The sequence below is a fragment of the Nuphar pumila genome, chromosome 10, assembly GCF_984573655.1.
Source record: "Nuphar pumila chromosome 10, dmNupPumi1.hap1.1, whole genome shotgun sequence".
Taxonomy (NCBI): Eukaryota; Viridiplantae; Streptophyta; class Magnoliopsida; order Nymphaeales; family Nymphaeaceae; genus Nuphar; species Nuphar pumila.
In genome coordinates, this window is record NC_143258.1 from 90842573 (window position 1) to 90856451 (window position 13879).

The window sequence follows — 13879 nt, forward strand, 5'->3', positions numbered from 1 at the left end:
CTTCAGCATAATTTCTCAATTGAGTGGATAGGCATATTTAGTTTAATTCACCTTGTGTTTGATATATAACTCATGAAAGCTTATCAAAAAAACTTGGGGAAGAAACTCATGAAAGAACTATGCACAAAATTATTGATATTGCAATTTACATTGAATTGTATTTTTCAGGTTATTCCTCTACTTCCGTAGTTGGTGATTTCCATTTCATTTCATAACTAATGCCAAACAGTGATTTCTAACATAAACACCAACCAAACGGAAATAACTGATTGATTGTAACAATATAATAATGTGTTCTTCTGTTCATTTCCATAAATCTACATGGTCATAATTTTGAGTAGCAAATCTTGTGCCCCTCATTTTATATGCACAAATAAAAGCAAGTGAACTAGTCGGACAAAATATTGACAGTTGAGACATACAACATTGGTCTTCATGAACAGCTAAGATTCATATTGACAGTTGAGACATACAACATTGGGCTTCATGAACAGCTGAGATTCAATAATTTCATATGTTTCATTACGTCCAGTTCATGCAAGATTTCCTCATAGAAATGTAAAATTCTAATTCATAGCAAGCCATGTGATGAAATTACATGGACAGACAAAATGTGCATAATAAGAGACTACCAAGCAACCAGTTCCCCTATCCTGATTCCACTGAACTGGAATGTGCAGCCTTCAAGAATTTCATTGATCAATCAAGACTGTTGATGACATTTTGTTTCTTTTCTTCATGATGCAAGTCATGTTCTTCCTTATATTCATAGCATTAATGTCTATGCGTCTGAATAAAGCGCTAGGATAAAATACCAGTCCAAATAAGCTAATCCAAAATCATACGAGTCAAATGCAGAACACTAAACAAAGATGAGAGATCACATTCCTTTCAGAATTATCAGAAAATGTCAAAGGCACTCGAAAGACTATTACCACCTCCTCCCCCTTTAGGATCACCATCATTTCTTTCATTTTTTTTCCCTACCCAAGATGAACTGGCTGGCAGATGCAAAGACTAACACTATCCAAGTTGATCTTAAGGTTACAGCCTTACCACCAAGTTTTCAAACAATATAGGAATCTTTTAGGATTATCTTGCTGAGAAAATAGGTGCAGCATCTGCAGTAGGTTGTGTTCGTCGGGTGTACTTGATAAGCAAACCTTCTGATGAAAGGCCAGGTACATGCAAGTCTCTGAAGACAAAATTTGGACAAGAAATTACACAACAAGCACAGATGCTTTTACCACAGCATCTAACCTATCCACTGGCTAGATGAAGAACTATTTGAATAGTATGAACAAACTAAAAAGGAATTTCTTCAACAAAACAGCGGTAAACTAAATGAAATTCAAGTAGAAGAGGTGAATGTATTCAACCTGATAAATGGCTCTAGATCTTTCCATTCCCATCTTTGGCGTTCACTGAAGAGCGCAGCAAAACGCTCAGCAGGGGTAGAAGGAAGTGAAGACACGCTGAATCCACGCACCCAAGTCTCAACTCCTAGTTTCTCAGTCAATACCTCACTCTCTAACATGTCCATGCTTACATGAACGCCTGATGGAACGGTTCGCGTCCACTCTTCCATGAAATCCACTGATCTAATCTTCCCATATCTGCCAAGAATCCTCCGGGCATAAAGTACAGCAACCAACCTCTTGTTCAGGTACCAAGCATGGCTGTTTTCCCTCTCTACCTTGCTTCCATAAGTTCGCAAGCAATGCATCACAAGTGTTGGACTAAAACCATCATTAACCATAACAGGCAGAACCTGCTCCTCGCAAAGAGAATCAGAAGACCAATCTTGTAGGATCAAATTGTGGAACAATATGGTTAAAACCTCTTCCATCAAACCATCATCAACCAATCTCCAATACCCATCAATCTCCACTGCCGAGATAGCTCGTAGTCCATCCCTCAACTCATCATCACTAGCCTGAATTCTATCAACCAAGTTATCCCATGTATACAATCCAATCTTGCTATCAGAACCACCATCACCGGAATCCATCTTGTACACCCTCTGTCTCAGCAGAGCCTTAAGCTTATCAAGCTTCGGCGCCACTAGAACAAGTTCCATATATCCTGGAGCAAGTTTGATGACGGGTGCCGCCGAATCTGTTCGAGTCTCTATTCCGATCGAAGAACAGTCTTTAGGGGGCACAAGGAAGACTGAATTCGAGGTGCTAACAAACTTAAGAGCATAGGTTTTCGAAGATGTACAAAGAACAGCTTCTTCATCAGGCTCACCTCTGATTACAACCCTGAACGACACAAAATGCATAACACCAATTTGGTTAAAACAAGAAATTCGCGATAATGGAATCACTGATTGAATGTGCTCAGTCTCCAAGAGATCTAGAAGAAAAGAGGGGGAAAATGAAAGATTCGGTTCAACCAAATGTATTAGATACAAAGGAAAACAAGACAAAATTGAAGTCAAAATTGTATCCCCTTGTTAAAGTGACTCAAGGGTTCATTACTTCCTTAACTGTCCAACAATAAAACCCAAGATTTACAAATCCTAAAAGCATGAAAAAGAGAATAAGACATACCAAGTGACAATAATACAAAACCAACAAGAGGAAAAGGAGGAATGCATAAAAAAGGAGATGAGAGGAAGCTTTTAAAGATGAAACTGTAAAACGTACCAAATGGATAAGCAGAGAGGTGAATGAAAATGCAAGAAAAACCAAACCATTAGATTGGTTTCATTGGAGAGAGAGAGAGGACCTGTGCTGAAGGATTTGGGGTAGGAGGGCGTCGTCGACTTCGAAGAGGAGAAGGTCGTCGTGAGCGCCAAAGGAGGAGTCGTAACGTATGGGGATCGACGAATTTACTTCAAGATTCAGTACGCTCTCCGCTCCGCCTCCAATGTCCATTCTCTCTCTCTCTCTCTCTCTCTCTGCCTGCGCGAGTGTGCGCTCAGCTATTTCCCGCCATTTGATAGAGAGAGAAGGGGTGCGCGTGTGTGCGCGGATGGATGGCTATGATATCAAGGCAACTTGAGACAGCAAAAGCTTCTCTTAACTAAGCTAATAATCGCCCACAAGTAGGGATCAACCGGCTTGATTTACCCCGGGTCCAAACCTTATAGGGTCCGAATATTGTGACAAATAAGAAAACCCGACTAAGACCCGGGTCCGGATTAAATACATGGACCCAGGTATAGTTTGTAAAATTTTATACCAGACCCGGGCCCAACCCAAGTTCCAATTAAGACCCTAATTTTTCAGTGTAAAAGTGATAAAAACTATTATTTTACCATGATCCGGGTCTGGCTCATGTAGTTCGTATAGGGTCTGGGTATGGTTTTTCTTATAGTATACCTTTTAGACCCAGGTTTGAACCCAAAAATCTGGTTCCACCTGAGTCCAAACCAAACCCTACAAGTTGACACCCCTACCCAAAAGGGCTTCGCTCATGTGCTAGGGGCAACTTGTTGAATGTCACCAAGTTGACGAAACGGCACAAGTTAGAAGCTCATTACCGGTGTCTCTTGCCACAAGGTCGAAGCTGGGTGTGTTCTTTCGTGGTTAGGGATACTTCAAAGGTTTTACCAATGCGATTTTGTTATGGAGGGATTTTTTTTCCTTGAACTAATAAAAAAAAATAAGCTAATAATCTTGTCCGAGCATAGTCTCTCACGTGGTCTCACACTTGTGGATAAGGAGGCCTTCCTTACTCCAAGTTCGAATCTTCCCTTGGGCACCTCCTCTTGCACGATAAAGCAGGAGGCTCCTTGCAGGTCAAAGAGTCTTCCATAAAGTTTTTATGCTGTGGGGTAAGGACCATAAGTACGCCAAGCTAAACCAAAGAAAAAAAAATTAGAACATAAACAAACAGAACTGGTTATCAAATCTCCTTAGGCCCCTCGTTCGCATTAATCCAATCCGCAAGTTAAGACTTTGGCTTATGAACTCCATTAGAACTCAATCAGTTGTAAGAGAAAAGAGTTGCATAAATTTTACATGGATAAAGTTCATACGGAGAAAAAAAAAGTCTGAAGTGGAGGAAACTTGTTTAAAATGTCAAGTTTTTGTTAGAAAAACTTCTCATGTTTGTTATGCATACAATGAAATGCATGGGGTCCACTTATTCTGGGGAAGAACTCTCTTTTTCCAAAAAGTTTTTCCTGCAATTAAACAGAGCCTTATGATAATTTATGTTACAAGGAGATAGGGCCGGTAAACGAGAATAGGGCATGTTCAGGCTCAACTAGTTTCCTAGTGGATTGAGCTCGTGGCCCTTGTTATGAAGAGGAGCCAGTATTTAGCACTGAAATCCTATCCTAAATCCAAGATTTAATGTTGAAGCAGAGAATGAAGTTCCATCATTTAATGTTACCACACAAGAACAACCATTCACTCTTATTATTTCCTAAGATGCAAGATCATAACCCCATGTTATGGCTTTGTCACAGACAGTGGGAGGACAGCCCTCAACAACATATCTGCATGAAAACATCCTGGTGACGGATGTGGATCTGGATTATAATTGAATAATTTAGCACCTAAGACATCTAACACATATGCATGTAAACCTCCAGAGTGACACAATCCACAAGAAAGGATCACTCACCAGTTTGCTCTCCCTTTCTCATCCCCTACTACCATGAGCAACTTAAGATGGTTGCAGTAAACTTGTGAATTGGCAATTAATCCCTTGAGGACGTTAAGAGTAAGGTTCCCCTGAAAACTTTTACAACTGGCAACAAAGGAAAATAAATAAGTCCTTTAACATTCTTTCAGTGTACAGGCAAACACAGGACATCTGCTAATAATGAAGGCCTGAACTTCACACCAAGTATCCTACAAAAATGTAAATATGATTAAGCATAATAATTCAAGCTTGACTTCTTCTTTGCTTGAACTTGGATGATCCCTTCGTTGAAATCTTCATGGTTAACCTGAAATACAGAAAGACGTGTTGCATGAAGACCTCCAGCTGTTGGAAGGAAAATTTGCATCAATTCAGGGAACTATTGTATGACCAACAAAGCCATATGTGAGTGGTAGCTCGCAAGATGCACGCAGTTCATTTATTAAGATCAGAAATTTGAGAAAAAGAAAAGGCATAACCTCAGTTGCATCACGACGAAGAGCCAACATGCCTGCCTCTACACAAACAGCTTTGAGTTGAGCCCCATTGAAATCATCAGTTGAACGTGCTAGCTCTTCAAAATTAACATCCGGATGAACATTCATTTTTCTTGAGTGAATCTGTTGCAAGTGGAGATTTTTAGTTGTATTATGCACCACAACAACAATGAAAATAGATTCAGGAGTCTGGACTCACCTGCAAGATTCGGGCCCTGGCTTCTTCAGATGGATGTGGGAACTCAATTTTGCGATCTAGACGGCCTGAACGCATGAGAGCAGGATCAAGGATGTCAGCTCTGTTAGTAGCTGCTATGACCTGCTTGCCAAGAAAATTGATGCAACAGTTAATGGTGTACAAGAATAAACTACCCCCACAGCATATAAACATGAAAATAGATGTATAAAATAGGAAACAATGAAAATAGAAAGTATAGAAAGCAAAGTGAAGCAAAAGAAACAAAAATATAGAACCATAGCTTCACTCAGTGGGATATGGCATGACGGGGTACAAAATTGGTCTGAAGGGCACAAACATGGGAGAACTTAACAATCAATAATAAAAAATATATACATAGTTAACATTGGATGCTTCTGTCCATACCCAAAACCAATGCACGTACCTAACAAGCAAACTCTAATTCCAAGACTAGGAAGAGTTTGCATGTTACGACTTAAGAGTAATGATTTTACAATGCCCAGCATCATATTTGGAGTTCAATCCTTGCTGACAAAAGATCATCCCCTGTTCTCCTTGTAAATTTAGCGCACTTGTATTTCTCTCCAAAAGGAAGAAAAACAAAAATATAACTTGAATCCAAGGATGGGAAAAAGATATAACCCTCCTAAGATAATATAAGATAAACCATATAACTTTACATTTTGTGAACCTTGAATGAGCATTTCCTTCCTACTTGTCACATTCAATATTCAAAATGAGAAGTTGGCTGGAAAATCCAAGTCAGTCCAACTAGGAATGCAATAATTGATGCAGCACTCAGAAACAAGACAAACTAAAAGTCAAGTACAACAAGACATAATTCCATAGTAGCATAATGAAACAGTAGAAATACCCAAGAAAACTTGGATGGTCTAACAACAGGTAGCCTTGCAATGCTACCCATGACTGAAAAAAACAAAAGATTGTGCCAACGTTCCAAAAAGTTTCTCATCCTTTCTTTTGCTGATAATGACAGGGAGGAATATCACAGCGATGTCAACAACATTTATGGCTGAACTATATCTATGAAAAGGCTGCCAATTTTGAAAGAGTTTCATGGCAAGGAATCTGGTTGTGGAAGAGCTTCTCAAGAAGCCATCAATGGATCAAAATACAAGCAAGGGAAAAGGGCTGTCACTAAAACATGGCTGCCGTAATTCACTCACCATGATGCAAGGAGACTGCAAGACAACAAACAATTAGACTGGAAAAAAGAAAAACAGCATTGCATATGCCATGTAGACAAAAATACAGGCATGCATTAGGTAAAAGGAAAAACACATCAAACATAAACCACCTCAACGTTGTAAATCCTACCTTTATACCATCATCACTGCTAAAACCATCAAGTTGATTTAATAACTCCAACATTGTCCGCTGCACCTCTCTATCCCCACTTACTTCGCTGTCATAAATGAAGGTAATAACAAATTGTATGAATAGAATCAAAAGATTCAAACAAATTTCCAAGTTTTAAACAATAACAGAATTACCAATGTGTTTGCTAACCACAGGAATGTCAGTTATGAATAAGCATACAACATACATATCAGATTGAATCCCCAAGAAAGGTATTCAAGTAGTTTATATATATATATATATATATATATATATATATATATATATATATATATATATATATATATATATTCTAAGGCTGATCACAAGCCCACAGCTACTAGCTTACAGGGCTACTTGTCTAGATAAGTCATGCCAGGTTAAGTAGCACAATACAAATGTAGGATGTGATTTACACCACTCACAGCCCCTGTAAGTTCCTCTTCTCTCCCACAGCAGAATGAATACACATGGAGCTAAAACCACGAAAATAAAGAAAGATCCCATGTTTGTCTTCAGACTTGACAAATGAGACCATTAACACTAGAATTTTACAAACAAATGTGCAACCAATGTTGATCTATAAAAAACATAAATACACGATGCACATAAAAGATTGGTGCACGTGTGATAGCAAGCATAAGGTCCAACTTTCTACTAATTCATACATAATAGGGAAACAATAACTAAAAAAAATGAAATACCTCTTTGCCACCAAATTCTAATGGCTGGAACAAATGAAAAATTCATCCTAAGCATAGGTAGCCACTCAAAAATCAAACTAAATGTATGTATACATTCCAGATGCAGATACAGCATTCAAGAAATGGAGAAAATAGTTGGAAGCATAACTGCAAAGAAACTACAAAAGCACAGTCCTTTTCAAAAAAGGAAATTGATGATGATGACAATGAAGAAATACTTTAGGAACAAAGCTAGTTAATGAAATGGAATTTCAATCCATAGCACTTACATTATCAACTTTTAACAGCTATAGAATGATTTTATGCACTCTTATTTTATTTTTATCACCTAGTGAATCATATAGAGAATAAGCTATGTCACATGGGTGCAGGTGCGGCACTTTCAAAAACCTTGGGTGCGGGGGTGCGGCAAAAAAAAATTAATATATATAGGGGGGGTCCGTGGGTCCCGCTGCGCGGTCAGCGGGCGGGGGTCCAGGGGGGCACCCTTGGCGGGGGGTTATATGGGGGCAGCACCCCTCCCCCCCCCCCCAAGAATTTTTTTCTTTAAATTCCGCAGCCCATTTCATAGGGCAATTTTTTTTTTTTAATCCAAAAAATGGACCAAAATGACCAGGTTGACCGCACCGGGTGCCGCACACGCACCCGCGTCGACGCGGGTGCGGCACCTGTCTGGCCGAATCCCTGTGACATAGAGAATAAGAAAAGAGAGAATGATGTATGCAAGATTTGAAATGAAATGCCCAATAGATGACATCTCTTTTGCAACTACTAACATTGAAAATATCCTGCTATCTATTATGTGAGTACATGAGATGTGATACATAAATTCAAATAGCAATTACATCTTTCTGTTTTCTTTTTACCTGTCAAATCTTTTTGTTCCAATGGCATCAATTTCATCTATAAATATGATGCAGGGAGACTTATCTTTTGCAAGCTGAAATGCATCACGCACAAGCTTTGCTCCATCTCCAATGAACATCTGAACAGGACCATATTTCCATTTACTGGTCAAAATTGAATTGAAAGAGACTGCACACACCCGTGCCTGCCTACTGCCGTGCACACACACACACACACACACACACACAAACACACACACTGCTTTTTACCTGCACAAGCTGTGGACCTGCTAGCTTAAGAAAAGTAGCATTTGTTTGAGCTGCACAAGCACGTGCCATTAGTGTTTTACCAGTTCCCGGAGGTCCATACAGTAGAACTCCCTTAGGGGGGCGAATCCCTAATTTTTGGAACCTTTCTTTGTGAGTCATTGGCAACACAATTGCCTCAACAAGTTCTTGGATCTGCAAAATTACCATCAATAGACCTCCTAAGCACATTGCCAGAATTGAATATTAAACAATATCAAATAGAATTTAACTATATATATGAAGTATTTTTGCAAACTGCATAACTATTACAGTTCAGCATGCAGTACATGTAGAAATAAATGAAAACAACATAGGGTAGAAATTCACTCATTGTTGTACCTGTTTTTCAAGCCCCCCTATATCATTGTAATCTTCTGTTGGTTTTTCATCCACCTCCATGGCCTTCACACGGGAATCATACTCAGATGGCAAAGTATCCAATATCAAGTAGCTGTCTTTGTTCACTCCAACTAAATCTCCAGGCTTTAGCTTATCAGGGTCTACAAGCCCGACCACAGGAAGGAAGATTGTCTGTATTACAAAGTACAGAGTATGGACACACTTTTTAAGGCACTGAAGGCCAAACAAGTTCCAACTTTCTACTATTCAAGAATGTGATATAGCGCATAAAGACAATAAAGTACAATCATAGTACCAAGAGTGCACATAGACAACAATTAAAAGCCAAAATATAAAAAAAGAATGCCAAAGAATAGGCTGCTTGTTGTGATTGATGTCCAAAGAATGCCAAGAAAGGCAAATAAAAAGAAGAGTCAACATCTCCATTAGATAGAATAATATGGAGTTTGCAGACACATATACTTTTGATATTTTAAATTATAGCAACAATTTCACAAGATTATGACAAGAATAGGAAGACTTTCTTGCCAGCATTACTTTTAAATTTTTAATATATGAGATAAATTCACAAGAATAATATGATATTTATTGGGCACAATATTTTAGAAATGATTGGAGGAGAAGGATTCATGTGGAAGACCCAGAATGATTTTCTTTTTTGGTTCATATCGCCGACCCCAATTGTTTTGGGATGAAGGCGTAGTTGTTGTTGTTGTTGTTGTTGTTGTTGTTGTTGTTGTTGTTGTTGTTGTTGTTGTATTGGGCACAATATTTCCTAAATTTAATATGATTTTATTTCAATTTCTTTTTTACCAATTTCCCATTGCCTTCTACTATTTACTTCTTCCAATTCTCCACAGTTTTCACCATAAATTATAAACCACATAGAAATAATCAAGCAACATGATGAAGTTTTACAACTTCTACATAGCATCTAAAGAGTAATAGTGGTCATACGGAAGAAAAGATGCACACTTTTACATGCTGCAATTAAACTATGACAATAACACTACCATCCAGCACAAGACAATTAACAAAAGCAAAACCATGCTACCAGAATAAGGAATGAAAAGAAAAAGCAGGGCATATCAATTGTAGCTTAAACAGTTGCGGGTGAACATAGTAAGGCTTCTTACTTGACGTGTAGAAGTTTTCAAAACAACGCACTTCCCTTTTCTTCGAGAGTCTAGATCAACATTAGCACCATCTTCTTCAGCCTCATCTTCAGGATTCATTTCTAGGATCTGTAAATCCAGTAACTTGTGAGAAATGTCTGGTCATCTAAATAATACCAATGCAATTACTTTATAATAAAACAAGGGAAATTTTAAAAAATGCACCCAAATTGTTGACAATAATAAAAAACACAGCTATGGTTTTGAAATTGTTAGAAACACAACAAAATTATGTCATGGTTAATTAAAAAGATCCAAAGTTCCATTCCAGACAAGGTTGCCATTAAGTGGGCATGAAATTACCATTTTACCCTCAAAAAATAACTTAAGCTTTTAACAGTAAATTTTTAATAAAACCTATCAATATTGATGACAATGAACAAAAATGATGTGAACGATTTCCAACTGTTGCGCACCAAGTTGGATTCTAACCAATGAATATACTATTTTGTTGAGAACAAGGGAAAAAAAGCATCTGAATTGTCACCTTCAAATATTAACTCCTTACCAAAGTGAAAAACAAATGATGAGACAGAAACAGCAAGCTAATAGTTCCTTCCAAACACAAAATCCTTCTCTTAGTGCTTCACCTCCTTCAAACCGTAAGCAAATTACAAAAATGTTGGATTGGCAGAACCTTCCTTGTAGTATGCAAAGAAAATTGAAACCCTAGCAATTGGACAACGCACTTTCACTCGACTTCCCACAGCATTCCATTCTCAGACCTGTGGGTGAGAACAAATCAAAGAGGAGCTGACCACCAGCGATTGGATCTGGGTAGACGAGCATCATTGCAGACGAGCGACACCCTAACAATTCACAAAAAGAGGGGCAAGAGAAAAAGCTCACCTCACATAGGTTAACAAAAAGAAAAGTTTTGAGGGTAAATTAGAAGCTTTACCCTCAAGACTCAACTTGGATTAATGGTAACCCAAGTTAAATTGATGGAAGCATAAGTTTGATTAACAGAGCATAATGTTAGGTGTGTTCTTAACAAATTTGAAAACTTAGGTGTGTTTTTCATTATTGTTAATAATTTAGGTGTGTTTTTCAAAAATTCCCATAAAACAAGAAGTGCACATGTACTAGATGAAAAAAAACTAGCTAATGCAGCCTAATGAACTCAGGGAGGAAGCAAAAATTGTCTCCACATTGCCACTAGTATTAAAATCTAACGAGAACAATGTAAAAATGCATTCAGCAAGAAGCAAGGAATTAATTTCCAAGATGTGAAATAGACCATTTAAGAACTTGTAGAGTTATCCATCTGCTAAAAGCATCCATTGTGTGCCCTTACAAGCACAAAAGGTCTCTATTGCAATGCTGTGCTGGCTAAACATAGTGTGAGCACCAGCACTGGTCGTTAGTATCAGTGCCAATCTTTACGCATTTGATTTTCTATGTATGAATGTCAATATGTGTGCCTCAAACCTAATTTTAAATTATGATTATCCTAACGCAATACCTGTCATCATTTCTTTTAGCCTTTAAAAAAAATAAATAAGTTCATTAACTCCTACAAAAAGGAGAACCCGGTGACAAGATCGACTTTGTATGGCTCACTTGTTAACCTTCCCCAATAAAAACCATTTATGTTCATCAACTGCCTTTTAAGAACACAACAATCAAACGTAAGTTAGACCTGAGAATAGAACCCCAATGGTTTTTGAGAGTACTAAAAGAAATAATACAACATCATTGATGAGATACAAAACCTATATCACATGAATACTCCATTCTCTTCCACACGAGAGATTTCGGTATAGCAATGGAATCTCATCTTCCAATGGATAGAAAGCTTTCGGGTCAAATCAACCTTTAGTTGCATGCACTCCAACAGGTATCATTAGTAGGCAGGCACATTTGACACATAACATGCTGCTAAACCAGCCGTATTTAGTTACGAGTTTCTTCTAGGTCTGTAGGAACTGGTTATCAGCTGACCTAAGAAAACCAGTCCCAAAGTAGATCTCCTTTGGTTAACAATTGCTTGCTAAGACCAAAGGAATTTGAATGATGGCCAGTCAATTCCTCAAAAGCTTAGAGAAGCACAACAAGGTGATCACACTATCCCATATTCCTACAGAGATGTTAGAGACCACATGTTGCATCAAATGCCCAAGAATTCAACGTACAGAATTCAACTCCATGCACCCAAAGCCAAATTTTCATTATAAAATCTCCAACTTTTCAAGGAAAAAAGCGCTAACATGAACACAGATTGCAGAAAACAGATAGAAGAAACACTTGGAGGAAATTCTCATCGAAAAAGGAGGAAGGTTTCGATGCTTCAAAACCTTCAGCGACGTCGAATGAAGAAGATTCGATTGATTACCTCGACGATGTTTCCGACCAAGTATGGGAGTTGCTTGTTGAGCTTGATCTTCTCCTGGTTCTCCTTGATCTTCTCCTTCAAATTGTCCAATTCGAGATTCGCCCTCTGCAACTCATCCTTTACATCACCCATAGAAAACGAGGAGAAACAATCAAAACACTCGATGTTAAAAAATCTATAAAACTAAATAAAGCAAACCCAAATTCCAGATTAGGGCTTCTGATCCCGCAGAGAAGGGTGATGGGCACAACCCAAATAGAGAGAGAGAGAGAGAGAGAGAGAGAGTGCCTTGATGATCCTGATCTCGTTATCGAGGAGACGGGAGGCTCTGACGATGTCCTCGATGGGCATGGACGCCAATTGGTCATCCTCGAAGAAGTTGTCTGCCATTCTTCACCTTCCCTCGGTCTTGCCTTCCTTGAGAGAGAGAGAGAGAGACTCTTTCTGTTCCCTTTCTTTAAGAGGGAGGAGAGGACTGAAGAGTGCCCTTGTTTGAGTGGGAAGGGAAGCAGTTCTTTGAGTCTTTAGACTAGGGCACGTTTGGAAGTGAGAAAATTCCTGATAATAAGCTAAAAAGTTTTGATACGACAATTTTTCTGAATTGATTTTTTTTTTTACTTGTTTGTGTGTATGAGAAAAACTCTCCCACCACCTGACTCTCCTCTCCCTCTCCCTCTCGCCTCTTACTCACAATGGCCGTGTGTGACACCCGACTTGTAATACTTGAATTTTTTAAAGGTTTAATACATTTTTTATTTTAATTTGTGATTTTTAAAGTAAGCTGGCTTCAAATTTGAGTCGAATCTAAATGAGATTCAAGGTCCAAAAGCTTGATCAAACTGAGATGAGGATATGAATCCTTTGTTTGTTTTGGATATTGATCTAGATCCATAGTGACTTGATCTTTTAAATAGATATAGATAATATTCAAATGGATATTTTTGACATATCTGAATAATTCAGATCCAAAATTCAGGGTGATATAATGAGAAATATTTAAATGGTTCAGGGACAAAATAATAATTTCATAACTCAAGAGTATATTTTGAAAAATAATAAAATTGTCTAAGGGTAAAATGGTAATTTTATAATATAAAGGTATTTTCAAGAAAATAGTTAAATTATATAAGGGTAGTAATTTACCTCACCAGAAGCATATTCGAGTAAATGCCCAAACCATAAAAGGGTAAAATGGTAATATTCATAACCTAAGTGGCAACTTGGTTATGTAGAATCAGACCAAGGTCATTTTGGTAAAAATAAATAAGATTTATAAAAATTATCAAATAAATAAATAAAATAATCAAAATTTCTACCTTTTTTGTAAAACCATCGAAGGCCAATGATTTTCGCAAGTGGTTTTGCAAAACAATGTTTGAGAAACCATGGGCCAAGAACGTAGTTTTACAAAACCATGTTCTAGAAATCATGGGCCCAAAACATGATTTTAAGGAAGGCCAATCAGAAGAGGATACCTAGCAGAGGGATCTCTCT

At 37.9% G+C, this 13879-nt stretch overlaps 2 protein-coding genes across 2 annotated transcripts; both read right to left on the minus strand.

The window, feature by feature from the left end:
* Positions 1–549: 549 nt before the first annotated feature.
* Positions 550–2882, minus strand: LOC149827327 (zinc ion binding protein). Its single transcript, XM_090020291.1, has 3 exons — positions 2734–2882; positions 1380–2264; positions 550–1195 (listed from the first exon to the last, which is right to left on the minus strand). The coding sequence occupies exons 1-3, from the start codon at positions 2880–2882 to the stop codon at positions 1093–1095; spliced, it is 1137 nt and encodes a 378-aa protein (XP_089876417.1). The 3' UTR covers positions 550–1092.
* A 1768-nt stretch (positions 2883–4650) lies between these two features.
* Positions 4651–12923, minus strand: LOC149827328 (26S proteasome regulatory subunit 6A homolog). Its single transcript, XM_090019287.1, has 10 exons — positions 12674–12923; positions 12386–12502; positions 10012–10119; positions 8855–9046; positions 8477–8668; positions 8228–8346; positions 6637–6724; positions 5299–5418; positions 5082–5222; positions 4651–4909 (listed from the first exon to the last, which is right to left on the minus strand). The coding sequence occupies exons 1-10, from the start codon at positions 12773–12775 to the stop codon at positions 4832–4834; spliced, it is 1257 nt and encodes a 418-aa protein (XP_089875413.1). The 5' UTR covers positions 12776–12923; the 3' UTR covers positions 4651–4831.
* Between the last annotated feature and the right edge of the window lie 956 nt (positions 12924–13879).